At 37.7% G+C, this 19,574-nt stretch overlaps 2 protein-coding genes and 1 long non-coding RNA gene across 14 annotated transcripts in view; 2 read left to right on the top strand and 1 right to left on the bottom strand.

Moving 5' to 3' along the window:
* The window catches only part of LOC147757704 (uncharacterized), a 6,377-nt gene extending 3,216 nt beyond the window's left edge, over positions 1–3,161 (top strand). The window contains exons 2-3 of the mRNA XM_086982038.1: positions 2,307–2,398; positions 3,025–3,161. Coding sequence (XP_086838164.1) covers positions 2,307–2,398; positions 3,025–3,149 — 217 coding nt within the window. The 3' untranslated portion in view covers positions 3,150–3,161. The remainder of the gene's footprint in view (positions 1–2,306; positions 2,399–3,024) is intronic.
* LOC111245227 (very long chain fatty acid elongase 7-like) lies at positions 3,143–19,262 on the top strand. 12 transcript variants are annotated; one of them, XM_022793291.2, is made up of 6 exons: positions 3,150–3,279; positions 3,788–4,060; positions 4,199–4,346; positions 14,964–15,046; positions 16,358–16,546; positions 16,890–19,262. In XM_022793291.2, the coding sequence occupies exons 3-6, from the start codon at positions 4,274–4,276 to the stop codon at positions 17,721–17,723; spliced, it is 1,179 nt and encodes a 392-aa protein (XP_022649026.1). In that variant the 5' UTR covers positions 3,150–3,279; positions 3,788–4,060; positions 4,199–4,273; the 3' UTR covers positions 17,724–19,262. The 12 variants fall into 12 exon arrangements, with proteins under 12 accessions (XP_022649029.1, XP_022649026.1, XP_086838161.1 ...); XM_086982031.1 differs by having other exon boundaries at positions 3,174–3,279; positions 3,459–4,060; XM_086982034.1 differs by having other exon boundaries at positions 3,176–3,297.
* On the bottom strand, positions 3,298–7,106 carry LOC147757703 (uncharacterized). The gene is made up of 2 exons (XR_015322517.1): positions 6,613–7,106; positions 3,298–6,294 (listed from the first exon to the last, which is right to left on the bottom strand). It is a non-coding gene; the product is annotated as an uncharacterized LOC147757703 (long non-coding RNA).
* Positions 19,263–19,574: the final 312 nt, after the last annotated feature.

Below are 19,574 nucleotides of genomic sequence, written 5' to 3'. Positions count from 1 at the left end.
TTTTTTGGCCCATCTTTTCAAATGAACATACCAATGGAACTGTTTTATTGAGCGTCTACACAACTCTACAATGTCATATTCATGATCTTGATATATATATAATATATATATATATATATATATATATATATATATATATATATATATATATATACTGCCTTGATGGCAGGGTAAGTCGAATTCCGAACTCATGACTATCAGGTCCCGGATTCAATTCCCAGCTAAGACTCAAGAAAAATTATTTTTTTAATTATTTGAGTTCTTGATTTCAGCTCACCATTTGACCAGTCATGTTTGACCACGATAAATATCACTATATTCGCTCCGTGTACTGTATTGAAAACTGTTCCCACCGTTTCACAGGCATCATTGCCCATTGCGGGGGGTATCAGTGCTGAGAGGTTTCAGCTTTTACAACAAAAAAGATATACACTGACAAGTAAAGGCTGATGAGGGCAGATGGACGTCGCTAATTTGTGCATGGCATGTATTATATCACGTGTGTGCGTGTGTGTGTGTTTGTGTGTGTGTGTGTGTGTATGTCTGTCTTTTTGTGCGCGCGACTGTTGTACATGTACATTTGAATTAGTAGTCGAAGAAGTACATTGGTGATGATGATGATGATGATGATGATGATGGTTATTATTATTATTATTATTATAAGATATTACAAAGCAGGTAATTATAGTTAATATAATTGAATAAATCCGTGAATACAAAACTGAACGGTAGAAAAACGGAACATACCACAACCCCACCAACAAAACGAGGCGCGATGAGAGAAGTCAATACGACAAGCGTACTGAGTGGAAGCGAGGAGCAATCGACGATTGATACTCTCCTCTCTGAGATAAAATATATAAAAATAGACATTCAGACCAAATCATCGTACGTTCCTACTTTATTGTCTACACAACAATCATATCTATTATGATTTTTACCATTTTTATGAATAGCTGGTAGTATAAATGCATACTTCATGTCCAAAGAATACTGGATTCAAGACAAAAAAAAAATTCTTTTAATTAGCCCTCGTCGCCGACACTACTGTTATCATTGGAATATATTACTGTTGTTGTCGATTAGTTTTATTACTGTTATGACAAAGATTCATTATAGCATACGATGGCCATGTATGTAAGCCGTGTCCCAAAGGATATTGCCGTAACTATAGGTGCGAATATAGGACAATTTCAACAATGAACTAATGATAATGCGGCGAATAATTTGATGCTGAATGTATATTCTTATAAACAATATTAAACAACAATAAATATTTGTGTTGTGTTTTCATAACGCTGAAAGTGTGGCAAAATTTAATTTGGTCAGTAGGATTGTTTTTGAAAGCGAACCCTTTGCTGTATACTAGATGCACTGCTTTTGAGCGTTAAAGCATAATCCTTTCAGCGTTGTGTTGATTAAAAAGCTAAATTTTTTGCAGAGCCGCGTGATGACTGATTGATTGTGATGATGACACTGTATTGTTGAATGAGCTTCAATGTCCAACTTGATTTACTTACACTTGTGGCCACTTGTAGAAAGCTATATTCGAATAGTTCTTGAATGAACGTTTTTCGATAAGTTTTCCAAAGAAATTGAGCAGTTTAGTTCGGCCTTTTTCGTTAGATTGCGATGATTGATTGTACGGTGCTAAGATGTTGCCATAGGATCTTTCAAATGGATCCGCCGGGACTGCATCCAATGGACAAGTCCCGCTAACCTACACAGCTTAAGTTTATGAAGAGATATTTCGTATATACAATATATTCACTACACGGATATATACTAATATGGCGCTGCATCCACAAATAAATTAGTTGAAATATGTATACACATATGCTTGTCTTCGCTTAGTTAGTGTGCTTCACACATATCAACATATGTTTGCTTGCTCAAGGACGACGGCTACGACAAAAGCTTTCTGTATTGACATGGCCACATGTTTTTTTTTTCAGTTGTCCAGGAAACTACCCCGAAGGTGTGAGCTTTTTTTGGCAGTGGTCTCTTCCTTTCATAATGAACAAATTTTTGAATGCTTCGGGTTAATACAACATGATTTGGCCTTACTTGCATTCACAAATAGAAGTTAGTTTTCCAATGGTGGTACATAGAACTCGTAAAATTTATTTGTCAATGAAAATATTTGATTCGTCTAGAAACTTCTCTGTGAACAATCTCCTCTTCTTTTTACTTGAAACTTAATTTTAAAGGAAACGTTTTACTTTTCGAAAAATAGTGTCAGGCTAGTCTTAAAGTATGTGAAAGATTTGATATATGAACGTGCTATCTTACGGTTAATGTTTCAGGTCACTGTTCAGTCCGACCCGTAAATCATATTCATTTACAAATTGGATTCATCCCGTGCTAATCATGCCGAAGATTAAGCACACACCAGAAGGTTAAAGTGAATGATTTTTATTTGACTGCAAGCAGTAATCTTTATTGAACGTAGTTATTTTAATTAATAGGTAGGCGTTTGGAGTCGAGTGGGATTTTGATAGGCATTCTAATACTACAACGTATATTAGGTACAACTGTTGTAAAGCGTTAGTAAAAGTTTCGTTTCAATATGATTTACACTTGGCTTAGTATTTTTCGTATCTGTTTGTACCATTTAGTTATGATAAAATTGTATATTTAAAATTTACCAAATGGTTTACATGTCTAGACGGAGAGAAGTAAATAAAGGTTATAACAGAAGAAAATATTATCTTGGATGACTTATTTAAGATATAATGTCAAAGAATTTTAATGATCTTTCTGAAAACTCAGCCTTCGGCCGGCTGGACAACGAGACGACTAAATAAACAAGGTCGTAGAAGAGCATTATTTACCTTTAAGTCTTCAGTTATTTCCGAACAGTCAGAAATTATTACCTTGAGGAATACGTGTATGGGCAAACTAGATGTAAAGGATACCGGGCCTTTGTGTCTTCTAGCGAACTCTAAGACGAATGGCTATGCGATCAATACCGATACGACTAGTATTCTAAAGCATATGCATGTGTTCTTTCGTAATTTGAAGGTTTACTTAGCCCTTCGGTCGACATAAATGTGCCACTTTCTGCCTACCTGCCTATTATTGAAATTGGGAAACATGGATCGCCCTGTGAGTACGCTGGTCGGTCAATCCAGCAGGATCATCGCTAGGCCAGAATCATCATTTAGCCGCCGCCCGCGCCGTTCAGGTTCACCGCTCCTGCTTCTTTCTCCTTCCCTCCTACTGGTTCGGCTAGGATAGCCAGCTAGCTGCTGGCTAAGCTGGCAGCCACTGCTGTAGGTTGGTGGATGAACGAAGGTTTGAAACTTGCTTTTACTTTAGGTGGTTGCTTCTCCTTAGTCTCTTCTTTGTCGTGGTGGTGATCGTGATTGTTGTTGTTGTTGTTTTCGGTCGGTCTTTCGCTTAGCCGAGTGGTCCCTTGTCCATTTCTGTGTCGGTTTGTTACGTTACTGCTGTAGTTGTTCCATCAGAAACGACTGTGACCGCAGTGGTGGAGGCTGGGCAGGCTGGTGCTCGTCCTGGACTGGAGAAGTCAACTAGAGTGCTGCTGCTGCTGCTGCTACTACTTAAGTGGTGCCAATCCGTTTGCTAGCCTAGGCGTTTTACATGAAAGGCTACGACATCAGTTAAAACATTTGTGACCAGGTAATAGTTGAAAGTACAAAAGATTCATCGGAGGCAACAGAGGCTAGGGCTTGGTTAATCCGTGGTGATATTTGTTTCTACTGCAATTGTTACTACTGTAGCCATCGTTGACTGCGCTAATGTCGTTTTGCCTATCAAATAGGATGATCAGTACGAGGACTACAAGCTAGATTGTTTAAGGGTATGATTGTATTAAGCGTTGTAAGCGGTAATTGATCGACAAGTGTCGTGCACTCAGCAGCGCTGTCAGAGTAACAGCAACATCAACAACGACAAGAAACACAATAGAAATAGCGAGCGGCCAGCAACGTCAACAAAGTATAACGACAATACAGGACACTCAAAAGCAGAATTATTTCAATTGCGGTGCTATTAAGCCAAGTTGGCAACGAATCCCGCGAACTCTAAGCAGTAGGTTAGTTGGCTACCACCTTTATCATTTCATTTGGACTGTTTTCCATCATCAGTTGGCTAGTCAACTGATTTCGTTAAATGGAGCATGTTCTCAGTTCGAAAATATTAACGGCCACATATTTAGTTGTTGTTATTTCAGTGGTTTTGTGCAATCCGTGAAACAATTTCAAGTGAAAAACGTAAACTGTGAAGGATCACTTCCATCAATCTGACGATGGACTTCGAAGTTATGGTGAAGTGGCTACACGAGGCGCGAGACGTGTACAACAAAACACTTAGCGGAGGTGGTAAGTGATAACTGGGTGGGGAAGCAGGCATAAAATCTACCGAATACATCAAATTATATACTAAAGGAACGGTTTCATTTGGTTAATGGAGTCACACTTTGCATTGGTCGCTCGGACAAGATTAGTTTTGAAACAGTCTACAGCGCGCAACTTGGAAAGTGCAGGGCTCTCACTTTGGGCGCGCAACTAGCCAGTGCTCACATAGTGTCGACGGGAGCAGTAGCAGCTGCTGTTGCCTATAGAATCGCCAAAGCACTACCGCGAGCCTGATTGTTTTTCCCTCTTGAAGGAAGTGGCAGCCAATGAACGGCGTGAAGTTTACTACTCTAACTACACGTCTTTCGTTTAGTCCCTGCTAAGTAGTATATTTTTGTATCTGTAAATAATAGGCAATGGGGCTTTCAGCTGCTTTTCCGTTTGTCTGCTGTAATCTATGGAGGAAATATATGTAAATACGTTTTCGTGTGTTATAACAAAAAAGACACAGGTATCAAATTTTATGATCAGATCTCTCTATTATGCCAGTAACAAGATTGTAGCATAGTTCGAAACCAAATATAAATTTATACAAAAGAGCATAACGTGTAGTATTGAGTGACAATCTGGCCAGTTCTTGACAGTAGAGGTCCGAATCAGTCGCTTTATTATGCGGCAGCAAATCGCAATGCACGATTCCTTTCGAATTCTACCAAACACATAGCATCTCTTTCCTTAACACCCGTTTGGGCTTTGCCACAGGTTGCAAAGCTGTTGCTTGCACTGGCCACGATCTGTTTTGCACATTACTATCGCACGTGATCCACTTTTCCTATCATTCGTGGTCAACCGCTTTAAAAGTAGTTTGATTTCGTTGCATTTTTGTAGAGTTTTGTAAAGATATTTTTGCGTCAGTTCTTGTGGTGCCCAAACGTCGAGTTTCTCTTTGTACTCAATCTTTCAAATGCATAATAACTCTTTGATGGTGATTGTCTTGTTCTTTGACGATGTCATGGTTACTTCCATATCGCTCTTGCTCAATGCAATGAGTTCATCAACTTCTAGCGTATTTGGTTGACCTCTTTAACTAGGCATGCCTTCAACATCGAAATCCTTAGAACGAAAGCAATCGAACCTTTGTGTTTTCGAATTTCCTACGATAACGCACCTTGACAATAGACACGCAAAAGCACTCATTTTATGCGTTATAGGTCTGGGCAGCATTTGCGCTTCATTGTAATAAAGTTGTGAAATACAGCGAATTTTTTCTGAAATGTTAACCTTTAAGGCGTTCTCAGCTTTCAAGTCATGCTTGGCCAAGCAGGCGCCATCTACCCTATTATCGAAAATTGCACATGAAAGGTTTACTCCACAATTATTATTTTTTTTTATAGGAAAAGAAGTTTATTTTACTACACTACATCAAAGCAAAAACGGCTAAAAGTATCGACCTTGATGGTCGTGTTTATTGAATGTTAACTTTTCCATATCCATTAGGGCCTCAGCCACTCATAAACGCTTATAAACTCATTCCAAACGTTCCCTTTACAAAGATATCAATGTCTTTTCGATAAACGCACGAATGAGCAAATCGACGTTGTCATGTGCCGATTTGTTAGACTCTCGCTCAATAAAGCTTCATTCAGAGGGATTCAGCGGGCTCAAATCTGATCAGTACGATGAACAATTGTGCTGATTCCAGAACATGCTCAGGTTCTCAAGCAGTCGATTTTACACCAACCGGCTGGTACGAACCGGTGCACCACTTCCCCGGATAACGTTAGGCTTTCGTTTAGACACTTCGAGTATCCAAATTCGTATACCAATTTGTAGAGCATACAGATTACCTCTTTAGGTGGTTGTTTCATCTTCGGGAAAAAAAAGCACGGTGACATGACGTCTCCTTCGTTGAACACGGCACTCGAAACTAGCCACGTTCGTTTTTGCGGCCACAAAGCGTTTCTGAAGTTCACTTTGGAGAGAAATAATTCCTAATCAGAAAACAACTGAAGACAAATTATTCCGAGAACTGAGAAACAAACAACATTTAGTCTCGATACATTAGCGGTCTCAGGGATCATGTGTGTGACTTTCATGATATAATGTGTACATGGGGTCGTTGTGAACAATCAGCAAATTTTGTATCGGGAAAGGCGATCTTCTGTCGAAGAAAAATTAAACACGGTTTGCTGCCTCATTTAAAACCGTCGAAAAGCAAAGAACACCGATCAAATCTTTGCTTTATTGGACTCTGAAAGCATAGCTGACTTTCCTTACATATGACGTGTACCTGAGGCCTTGGATAGGAATTTGTGGAGTGGTAGCCATCGTCCCATTAAACTTATTCGTTAATGAAGACAGAAATGCTATTTTCATTGACGTTGATTAGCCTACAAAAAATTCGCACTGTTGTTGATTGGTTATGCACTTAATAAAGCCTTGTGCTGGAGTCTGCTTCTTCTGTTGCTGCATACTATTTGCGATCTAGTCAAACAAAGTCCGAACAGCTTCAGCCGACTACAGTCCATATGCAGGATACGGCGCCTATGTTGGGACGAACTTTGGCGGGCTGTTTGCCTCAAAAACCATGCGTTCATCCGCTACTCTTTGTACGAAACGAAAGCGTCATAAATTCGCCATAGCTAACAATGGCGAGTCGTTGATCAATCGAATTATTTTAGCTATATGTGTTAGACGAATCTCTACGGGAACTATGGATTTTTTAAGTCACGTCAAATCGTAAATAGGCGTGCGGCTGCAGCAGAAGTAGATCTGAGCGCAGCACAACAAAAAACAGTACGAATTTAGCGTTTATCATTTTCGTTTAAAAGTACATTTCCGATTATCCCTTTGTTTTGATAAGAGAGTTAGTGAACAAATTTTATGTGAGTGAGGATACGATAGTACAAATTATTCACGAAGATTTCAAGTACGTGTCACGTATTAAGTTAGACGAATGCTCTCTGAGGACAATAAAAATAAAATATCAATTCTCTCGAGAATGAAGCGGTAGGTAGTCTTCGATTTTTTTCAATATTATTTTTTTCAATGCAAAAATGAATCGCACAAATGATCACTGCTTATTCAAAATCTAAAGGATGTATCTTCTGTGGGCAAGAGATAATTTTCGGCGAAAGTTCATATTCGCTGAGGGAAACATCATGTTATCATACTTCTTTCAGAACAGCTAGCGCGATACGAAAAACGTTTAGCCACTGTTTCACAAATTGTTGTACAACTGTGAGAGCATCTGACGCAAGATCACACTTTTTTAACAGAAAAATGCCTCGGCTTTTAGAGGTCAATAGGTGCAAGGTTGGCTTCCTAATAGTACAAGCATCTTCTGGCATGAGTACATGAGGTCGCCGAACGACCCTAATTTGAACCTGCTGGATTATAGCAAGTCGTACTTGCGAAGCGCTGGAAGGAGTTCTAGATTTCACCTCATTCCGAAATATAAGTACCTAATCTGTCAGCTCACTTAACTCCCAATACCACTATTTCTACGGAGCTAATTCTACAAAAATCTTTAAATACACTCAAAATGAAGTGAAAGTGCAGTGCAAAAAAGAATATACCAAAAATCAACACCGGTCGGTGAAAACAAACTCAGACTAGTTGCGATTAATGGTTTATGATGATGGCTCTCTACCAAAATTACCGGTTCTCATTTAAGTATATTTTAATTAAAAGTTCAGTAATCCATGAATAAATCTCTAAACCTCACGGATGTTTATGTTTCTTTATTTAGTTTGTAGGAATCTAATAAACGCTAAAATAACGCCCATATATACCTCTAATGGTGCTGTTTCAGAACTGAAGAAGTTACGATTAAATTAATCTATTATTAGCTTTATTTGTAATATATATTTACAGGAGTCGGTGACTGCACTAATTAACTGACTGTTCAACATTTCGCATGTGTTTTTGGCTATACGCAGTCCGGATATACAAAGTCAATATTCGAGCCGGCTTAACAATAGTTGTGCGCTGGTTCGACGTGCATGTCGTAAATGTTGATGATAATGACGCGTCTGCTATTACCAAGCTGATGATCTTTCGTCGTGACGTGCAACGGAATGAGCCAAATCATTACACTATCGTGCCACCGGACCTAACGGCAGAAGGACGGAGGGACAGTTGTATAGACAGATACATGAGACAAAGATAGTATAGACGTATAGATGAAAGTACTTACTTACCATTCGCTTCCCTTAGTTTCTTTCATTAGTTGGGTAAATGACACTGTTTTAATATTTGCCATTATAAAAACACGTACTTAGACAAAAATCGACGACCTGCAAGGTCTATCTATATTACTGCCAAGGGTTATGTGATCGATTATAAACGACATCCTCGAGCTCGCATTTACGGTACTCACATGGAGTCGACTATTCTCGAAAATTTGAACAAAACTTACTGTATGGCTAGGTAATAATTTTCCTTATTTTCATTACAAGCTTTTGCTTGTTAGTTACTTGTTAAAAAGTATTATATCAATTAGTGTCGAATATTTGTACGGAACCACAGATTGTGCAAAACACAGTGATGCCAGAAAGGCAGTATAGCGTACTTAATTTTTTCTATATATGCTGTTATGAAAAATAAAGTTCTACCATGAAAGCAATGCTTCAAGCTAATGATGGCGCCAACAGTATATATTTTTTTCCAATTCAGCTCGAAAAAATAGCAATGATATTTCAGTGTTCTTAGTCTAGTTCTTCAAAAAACCTAAGTGTTCCGTCCTCCTATATATGCTAAGTGTTGCTTGTAGTTTACCTATACGGTCGATCAAACGTCTCTTCTCTTCCCAAATTTTACGTAAAATTGCGTAAAAATCGCATTTTGATATAAGAGCACTGTCGGTAGTTTTTGTCTTAGTTTTTGATCTCCTATCGCATTTTTCTTTTCATATCGCAATGACTTCATTCACTGAGCGTTTGTATATCAACTTTATTAACAAATATGGAAGTGCAAATTCTATCGATTTATATAGGGAAGTCACAAAGGAATTTTATATTTCTATTAAACTTGGAACAAGCGGCTTACGGACAAATCGGACACTTCTTTTAACAGTCTTGCCAAACACTTAAATTGGTAGAACATAATTCAAACGTATATATTTTATAATTATTGTAGTTGCTTGTCAATTCAATTCAAGTACTCCTTTATTAAAACAGCTGGTACAGTATTACCTATGTATCACGATTATTGAGTGAGCAGACAATATTATTGCTTGTTTTGAGAACCTTTATGCGAGTGGTACCTGTCTTCTAGATAAGGAACGTAACTCCTCTCGAAAACGTATTATTGAGATACTGGTACGAGCAACCCAATGGAGAATGATTAGTTTTCTTTGAACGTTACACGGCTTCCCAATTCTGTATAAACCTATTTATCCTTCTTATATAGGTGATACGTGTTTTTACGAAGGATGTGCCTTCCTTCCGGATTCTAGGGGAAATTTAGAATCAAGAAGTTTTTCTACAAATAAATGAGCTACAACAAATATGTTAAGCAGTAAACTAGTTGAAAATTGTGGGACAAATCAGGGAAATAGTAACATGCTATTTCAGTGACGTAAAGTTCGGTGTCAAGGGTTGTGACCACTGTCAGCTGAGAAGCATCTGAACTTCGCGTTTAACTCTTTTGTTATCCATAATATATTCATTGCTTTGTTCTAACCATTGCACAAGACTGCCCACTTCAGCACTGAGATGAACACATTTTTATGATACAGTAACCACTTCAATTAGTATTTACAAGAGCTGCGTAGCCTCGAAAGTTGTCGATCGGTCGAAATCGGTTTAAGTTATCCGTATAACATTTTTGATTTGCACTTCCTGGTAAGCCATTTTTGAGGTCTATCACAAGAATATACAAGAGCGAGAGTCCCGAGAAAGATTCCGTATGCACCCCCAAGTGGCATGCCACATAAGAACTGATAAACGCATAAAAGTCGCTGGTTTTTTTTAAATTCCTGTTTGACTTGATTTTAATAAGGGAGGCCCATTTTTTGAGGCGCATAGTGATCTAAGTTAAACAATGAGAATCAACCTACATATTTTGAAATTTGGAGATTAGAACAATGTAGCTTTTGAACGGCAATAAATACGTTGAAGACTTGGAACTAAATTTGGTAATCTAGATATTATATTTCATATATATATATACAAACTTCAATATGCTGGACGTCATCAGGAACGCATGATTTTAGAGCAAATTGATAACTCGAAAGTCTTTTATTTGTTAAGCAATAGCCATGCTAATTTGAGCATTCGAAACATTTTCGTTGGAATCGCTAAAATTAAGAATAACGTGTTGTGATGTTGCGTGATTGATAGCATGTATGTATTCTTATCGGTATTGTATTGGATATTAGTTCCCATATTGAAATGTGTGGTATTATTGATTCGGTCGCCACGATGAACTGTTTTCAATTCACGTGTTTTGTTAATTTAGCCTTGCTAGTCCACGCAGCTGACTTCCAACAGTTCTTCCATTTTTTCGCTATATATATATATATATATATATATATATATATATATATATATATATATATATATAGCGAATCAGATTTATACAACCATTAAAAAAAAAAACTCTTTTTTTTACAGTATATCTACGCATAGCCCCTCTTATCATACTTGAGAATTTCTCAACGTATGTACTGTTTTTCCGCGATTGAACTCCTGAGCCATATTTGAATTTACTTTAATTGGTTCAGGTGGTGTTTTTCATAATGGAAACATTAAGAAATGAGTTAATTAAGAAAAAAACGGACGGATTTATCTCACATCAATAAAACCGTGTTGAATTTACATCTATCGTAATTTGAATTAACAAGTTCGTTATGCCAGTATCTTAAAATTCTCAATTTAGGGACCACTCAGCAAGTGATCGCAAAGTAAATGTTTTGAACTTTACTTCCGGTACAACCGGCAAACGTGGCTTTACATGGCTGATCCGTTTCATGTTGGGTAAATTATTCCTAAGATAATTCTCGACCTGTTCCACATTTTCGTTAGCAATCATTAAAATGAAAAAACTAGAAAAAGGTCGAGATGGGACCTTGTTTACCTAGGTAAGTTCACATAGGAAGCTCTGCTTCGTGAGATCTTGTCCTTTGCCTTTCGTATTGTTGTCGATGGGTGGAGTCAGTTTTCCTGGATTATAAATATAGCCCTGATCCTGTTGTGAGGGTCTGAAAAACATTGTATTCTCCTTTTGCTTGCAACAACTACGAAGGGTCCTGACAAAAAGAAGAAAGCAAGCCTAAAACCAATCATTAGGGTCCTATTTAATAGCAGATGGACGAAATGTTACAAGCAGAAAGTGTTAGTAATTAGCGTGATTGCCCATCTGTATTAATAATACTAAGAAGAACTATGTGGATCTCATTTATTGAGCTCTTGTCACGGTTGATGAAACGCTGTTTTAAAGATTTTTATCAAAATGTGCTCTGACATTACGATGATAATGCCCGTATGCTCCGTCCTGTTGGAAATAAAATTCATCAGACTCCTCCCGAATGTGTTATAAGATGGAAACTTTTAAAGTAGTTATATCATTTGATTGTTTTACAGATTTTTAGAATATTCTGCTATCAAGTTCTAGTTCTAAGCTCGTTACTGCTTTTGATCTTTCGGAATCTTATTTATGAACATCCAGAGTTAGTTTGATTAATTTCAAATTTTTCTCTTATTCAACTAAATGTAGGTCGCGTCGGTGAATCTATATAAAGCTATCTATGACCTAGTCTTTTTGCTTATTTATATCCCTGTTTTTCATGGTGCATTTCTGTACCTCCACTTGCATTTTAGAACTAATTTTCCTTGCTCAAAAGTTAATTTTGTTCCAGCATATTCTTAATTAATCACATTCTGAAAGAAAACATATATATATATATATATCGTGTGATCCGCAAATTTCCAGCTCTGCAGCCTCAAAATTACAATAGAGTTACTCCTAAAAACATTGTAGTAATATAATTGCATGTATTGAGTAATATTTGTGAACATGTTGATATTTCATGATGAAGTTAATATTTCTGTAAATATAAAAAAAAAATATGAATATTGAGGCGTCCGTCAAACTAAGGCTAAAGATCGAAGGAACTAACTCGAAAGAACGTGTTTATTAAATAGTGAGTCAAGATTTAGGGATGCAAAAGCTAACCCTGCGATAACTACTCGTTTTTTCATTTAGAATCATAGGACTTCCCCAATGACGGGATCATATTAGGTATCATTATCTGACAAACTGAAAGAAGAGACGACCGCATTTAAGACACCGAAATTATTGTTTCGCCAAGATAAAGCACGTTCTTACACTTTACGAATCGATGCCTTAGTTGATTGATCACCTACCATATTTATCAGATCTGGCCCTCAGCAACCTTTTACTGTTTTTGCTCAGGGAGCGAAGATTTGCATCGAATAAGGAAGTCATCACATCTCTAAATGCTCATTTCGCAGGTTAAATTGCCAACTATCATTTGGACAGATTAACAAGATGAGGCTATGCTGGGAAAATGTATAGGCTTCAGAAGACTGCCAAGCTTGAGTAATAAAATAGCATTTACCAAAAAGGGCTTATTTCTGTGTTTGGCTGGACCTTCTTTAAACTTTATGTGTTATGTGCTGTTCATTATTTTCGTCTTTAGACTATTATGAGGGCTTTCGAAAATCTTTTTGAAGTAAAAAGTATACCTGCATATGCCGTGACATAATAAATCTATCGTTTTCAATTTTGCATAGCTCAGCCATGTTGTGTCGGTTAGCAAATTTCAAACGCGTCTTTTAGAATGCGTATACATGCTTTTTAATGTAAGGATAAAAAAAAACTGAAGGAAATTGAAAAATGGGGTGGTTCGGAATGTAGACATTTTTGAGTTTCTGGATCGTAAATGATGAGGGTATTTTAGCGCTTAGCGCCTTTGTTATCCATTTTTAGATCAAAGCCTTTTTCCTAGGTCATATAGATTTCATATATTGTCATAATTTAGTGATATTTCTCATAATTGCAATAACCATTAAACATTCATTGCGTACTTTTGGGTTGAAAAGTAGCTATCAAGCTTCGATCATAACAACAAAGTTATAAACACTAATAAGACAATAGACCGAGCGAAAGACTGCTCACTAGGTATGCAAAGCTTTAAGACGCACTTGTTGAAATATATATACTCAAGTAAAAAATGACTAACTAATCAAGTTTATAGATAATGGTAATCTTCGGCACTAAAGATACCGTACTACAGATAAAAAAATCTTCAAGGAAAAAAGCACTTTTGAACTTGAAAAAAGCACCCGCTTTAGATAAAGCGTTTGATATCGCGTAAACAGACAATGACTACTGCAAAAACAACCAACGTCTAATCCAAGTCAATTTGCTTGCAAGCTTGTGAAGCCATAGTCAGTAAACAGAGAACCATATGACGGGCGAAAAAAATGTTCAGTATTTCGTATTTTCTACGTATTTCAGTCTTTGGCAGTTTCAGTATTCGGTATTTTAAGTAATAATCAAGGTTTACCACACGAAGTACTATTGGATATAAAACTTTTAAATGCCTATGTAAGTGATTTGGCTACTCGATCAGCTTGATAGCACTCAGTCAGATAAATGGTTATCGTTTTTTCATTCGCATATTCTGTTTCTTGCAGCATGCTGCTCCTTAAGAGGTAAAACTTCCGACTACAAACGTTTTACCTCTCAATAAAACTTAAAATGGTACATACATACGTTGAAAAATCCAGAGCAGCACCAACGTTGTTATGTAAAGTGAAAAAGCATTTTTGCCACAAACTTTGAAAAATTCGGTAGTGTTTATCAGTTGGTAATGCACGGTCTCCTTTCGCGAGACCTCTCTTCAATCATCTATCGTACCTTCCATCATTTTCAGAAAAGGTGCTTTTGAAATGTGCTGAACTCGACAGTATCATATCCTATTAAGGGGTAAACTATAACTAGTAAACGACCAAGCAGAATATAAAGCATGATGTTTTTGGAAAACAAAGATTTTAGACATTGATTAATTGAACTAGTTGTCGATTATTTGCTGCTGTTTCATTGTTGTGTCAATATAAAAATTGATTATCCTTACTTTTTCGCTCGGACTCATCCATCCATCCATCCATCCATACATCGCGACCCATGAGTAGTGATATCAAAATTTCTTATCTTTTCAGTATTCTCCAGTTCACTTACAATGTTTTTCTTCTAATATCTACTTGCTCTTTTTGAGGCTATCTATGTACTGGACATTTGAATTCATTGTTACAGTGACCCATTTTGGCAGGCATGAATCCATAGCCCCTTCTGTTTACTGTAATGCTTTCTCCGCTTGGGCTTACTAAGGCAGTCGAATTCAAGTGATTTAATCAATGGCCGCATTTAGGTTTTAGATTAGAAAATTCGTAACCTGCGTTTGGAAAAAACTTCTGATAGGCTATATTGTTGAAACTCGCAGTTGCTTGGAGTACTCACCATATGGCAGGGTGAAAAACATCTTTATTTGTTTTAATATTATTTTACTTAAATAATGAATAGAGTTTCGATATTGCTGTCTTGTCTTCTTAGCCCTGATTTTTGAATCAATATGTATTCAGAGCATCGCATAAGTCCTTATATATTTTGCAGATCCTCGGACTTCATCATGGCCACTAATGGATTCACCCTGGCCCACACTGGGAATATGCCTTTTCTACGCGTATTTCGTCAAAGTACGTTTTACCATGATCATTTGGAGCAGTATGTTTTATTTTATAATATGATAAGTAATACAAAATAATGCTATGTCTGATTGAGAAATCATCAGGAAGTGTCACATATGAAGTTTCTTGTCGGCCAGTGATTAGAGTATTATATACCAGAATGTTTCTTATCAATTAGTGCGTTTATACACTTGGATCTTTTGAGATTCATAATTCCTGCAATGCTTCTTTTGCCTATTGCATAATAGGAACTCGTTTCGAAAAAAAATTCCTAGCACAACAAGCTATCCAAAATAAATATGTAATTAAGAATTCGAGTTATTTAGATTTTTTTTGGTGTTAGCTAGGACTCAGCATCGTGCTTTAAAAGACTAAGGTTTCGCATCAAGAGTGCGCTGAAGTACGCAGTATTGTCGGTCAAAGATGTGGACCAATTTTGGGCCTACTCACGAAAGAGCATGCTATGGTGACACTTAATTTGATCTAGCGTGTCTTTTAACGGAATGCTGCGAAGGTTATCATTCTGACTTGCTTAACTGTTTGGCCGACAGCAGGCACCTGTAATTGTGTCAAGGCGTACCTATTTAATGGTTAATAAAGCTTGCTTTAAATTCAACTTTGTTTCCTTATTACTTCGTACAACAGAACTCAAACCGACATACTAGAAGTAGCATCTGCCTATATCTCAGCCTTCACTACTTTTTTAGATTACATTTTACGGCAAACTTGCTAAATCAAGTAGTCTATAAATTATTTTTCAGTGGATAGCCTGATACGATGACTTTTAGGTTGCCAAATGTCGGCGATAGCGATTGTGAAAGCAAAGAACGTTAACGATATAGTGATTTCCGTTTCGCATTGGATGCTGATGGTATCGATTTAGTTATTAATAACGTCTCCTCGGTTTAATTATAAGAACATGTTCAGTTCAAAAGTGGCACAGTTTGCACGGACTATCCACTAATACGAAAATTGTACACATTTTTAAGGAAAAATAAACTAGTTTTTGGCAGGGATCATACTAATAGGTGTATAGACGTAAGAGAATAATTCCACATGCATGGTAGTTACAAGAGAATTAATTAACCGTTTTTAAGTATGACACATTGTCCTCTCGTGCACGAAAAGGTGAAAAGTATATCTGTTACATGATAAATAATCACGATTAAATTAGCGGTGTCAATCGCTTATGCTGGGCTATCAAGTCTTACCTTGTTATTGAATTTATTGTCAACACCCTTTAGACAATCATGAAGCTGTAGTCATTGCTAAAATGACATAACGTAGTATGTTATGGTCGATGATTCTATATAATTTCAGGTCGTAGGTCCCCGATTAATGAAGGATCGGGAGCCCATGAATATCCGTTGGCTTATGGTGACCTACAACTTCTTCATGGTTCTTGTGTCAGCTCTAATATTTGGCCTCCTCGGCGTGTACGGCTGGTTCGGAAGTTATAACTGGTATTGCCAACCAGTCGACTACAGCGACACAAAGGAAGCAATCTTAGTGAGCTACTAATATTGGTTCAACCTTTCCTTGGTTTACTTTCTAAGCGAGAATTATTATTCTAAGTGTCTTTTACTAGATACTTGATGTTACTTAGCATGAAGAATGCTTCTTATGAAAAACTTGAAGGTTGCTGTTAAGTTATAAGCATGAAGACTATTTGAGTTTGTATGTAACGATCGCTTCTATTAAATGCAGTACCCCTGAGCAACAAATAACTAACTTACCATAGACGAATCTAGGATCTTGGCATTGCCCAATCGGCGTATTCTGTCTTTTGTCAAGAACGGTCAAATCAGCCTTGTCGCCTAACATCGCCATTATGCATTTTCTGTTTTTTCAGATGACACATCTTGCGTGGTGGTATTTCGTTTCTAAGTTTATCGAGTTTACCGACACAATTTTCTTCGTGCTCCGAAAGAAATTTTCACACATTTCAACCCTGCATGTTATTCACCATGGAATGATGCCAATGTCTGTTTGGTGGGGAGTGAAGTTTACCCCCGGAGGACACTCGACATTTTTCGCCTTTGTTAATTCGCTAGTTCACGTTTTAATGTATTTCTACTATGGACTTGCCGCCATAGGTCCCCACATGCATAAGTACCTCTGGTGGAAACAGTATATGACATCGTTTCAGATGGTGCAGTTTATTGCTATCTTTGTACATTCTTTCCAGCTTTTATTTCGACCCGACTGCGACTATCCGCGCGGTTTCATGTGGTGGATTGGCTTCCATGCGATCATGTTTTGGTTCTTGTTTGCCGACTTTTACAAGAATGCTTACCTAACAAAGGGCCCTTGCAGCAACTCGATATCTTCTACTGCCGTTAGCCTACGTGAAGTGAAAAACGGCAAGAGCAACGGTAACGGAACGAAATATGTCTTTAATCATATCAACGGATCTACGGACTATAAAAATATTTTTCTAAATGGTTATTGCCATCCAGGTGTGCTTCACGATGCAGACGTTGAAGTTACCGAAAATCACAGACAGAATGAGGCAAAGGAGCGGATGACGGCTGCAGACGACCAGATCCGAACATTTGTCAGAGTCAGAGAGCATGACAATGGAACTGCATTTGTTAGCCAACATACAAATGGTCTGGAACAAAATGGACTAGCAGCCGCTTCCAACGGTCCCCGAACACGATCACGAATTAAAAAAACCGATTAATAACGCTACTATCAATTAAGAATGCAAAACGAAAGCATTGCGTAAGTGACACTGCTGTAGAGACCAGTATGCACGGCCATAACTGGGGCTACACGGGGGCCCCGACATAAATGGTTGAAACATTCATGGATGAACTAATAGGCCTAGAGCTTTTAGTCAACATTAAATCGAACTTCGTAGCGGGGCTGGTCCCGGCTGCGAGCCCTGAGAGAACGAACGATACGAAACGGAGTGTAACTAACTGCCAACCTCCGAATATAAGTAGCATTACTTAGCCTATTTGTCGTGCTCACCTACCCCACGTGACGACAAATAGCCACCTGAATTAGTGTACATATATACTGAGACAAGCTAAAGACACTCGAGGGTTAGAGCGAACGAGCACAAACAGGCACAAATTCTAACCGATCGGGGATCTTTACCGCTATAGAGAGAAGCCTGAAAAACAGAAAGGATTGTAAAATTTCTGATGCTCTCAGTGGTCGTAATGTGCATCCTCATTTTAATCTCGTCAGTGCATGATCCTGTAGCTTATATAATCATTTTATCTACTGCATGTTTGCTGCTTGTAATGCATTTCAAAGGGAAAAAGATGCAAAAACACACTCATACCACGAAGGACCAATAAATGTGCGAATGGACCAGATGAAGTGTCGTGTCACACATGGAAAGATAACAAGAAAGACCAACTTTGTCTATATATGCTTATTCTTTCTTTTTGTTTTTTGGAGGCACAGTAATTACTTGTATGGACAAAATATTCCCTGCTTCTTGCAAGGAACCATAACGACTTTTACCAGCAGAAAATTTAAAGGCAAAAGAAAGTAAACTATATATATATATATATGCACCGACTGATTGGAAATGCTAGAAGATATGCGTACGTCCCTTCACTCAAACGAGGAACGCTGATCAACTAGCGATGTCGTTAAGCTAAGAGTCACACTACTTTGTTACGATCATGAATATTATTACGCGGACGTTCATAATAATCGATTGCCAAAATGAAAAACTCGGGATCCTCATCGAGCAAACGAGAGCAAAGCCATTGAAAGCCTCCCGAAACCCATTCTAATCGTTCATTTTGTAGCAATTGTAGACAAAATGCCAATAGGATATTTTCGTTTCCCAATGGAAGGACGCCTAGGTTACTTCACGAGGTAGCTTGCTTCAGTTAATTACTAGTTCGGATAATTGGCAATAGTTAAGTAAGTAACGTTAGAGGATGTCGGCCCATAAGACAAAGTTTAACTAATAATAGTAATACTAATGATAGTAAATATGCGCTAGTCACCACCGAGTTTCTACGCATTGGCATAGCACTGCCGATGACCTGCTTGTAGTCAGAATAAAAACATTTAGCCAAGCGAGTCTCGGCATGGCTATGGCGTGAATGACGATTATGCAGCGTGTTTGTGTGTAGTTACACTTTTACCGCAACCGTTGTTAGCTTGAGCGACAAGTATTGGCGTTGCGTCATACGAAGGTAATAAAGAGTCTGTTGTTGGGCGACCACCGACATGACATATCTATATAAAACTGTCTTTTTATTCTTTATGGTAAACTGTTTTGAGATTATTACACGATTATTTCCGAGGGAATCTACGTTCTATCATTGCAATAGAAATCAGACAGATGATATAGTTGCGCTACTGTTCTACCCACGTGAGCATTTGCAGGCGCTCCTGCATTTGACTAACGCATTTAGCAGACGTAAACAAACCCATCGACAAATCGAATTGCCCAAGTACACGGACTGTGTGGATATTTATCTTTTTTGCTAAATATTTTTCAGCTAAATAGTTTTTGAATAAACATTTGACGGGTGTTGGCCGATGGCTCTCGCATATG

Source organism: Varroa destructor, unplaced genomic scaffold (genome assembly GCF_002443255.2).
Source record: "Varroa destructor unplaced genomic scaffold, Vdes_3.0 BEIS01000002.1, whole genome shotgun sequence".
NCBI classification, from domain to species: Eukaryota; Metazoa; Arthropoda; class Arachnida; order Mesostigmata; family Varroidae; genus Varroa; species Varroa destructor.
This window is presented reverse-complemented; position numbering and strand designations above follow the sequence as displayed.

Bases quoted from the DNA above. Each gene is read 5' to 3' on its own strand.
- LOC111245227 (XM_022793294.2), top strand. From the start codon at position 4,274: ATGGACTTCGAAGTTATGGTGAAGTGGCTACACGAGGCGCGAGACGTG. The intron at 15,047-16,357 runs GTACGTTTTACC...ATATAATTTCAG, and splicing joins TCTACGCGTATTTCGTCAAA to GTCGTAGGTCCCCGATTAAT. The intron at 16,547-16,889 runs GTGAGCTACTAA...CTGTTTTTTCAG, and splicing joins ACACAAAGGAAGCAATCTTA to ATGACACATCTTGCGTGGTG.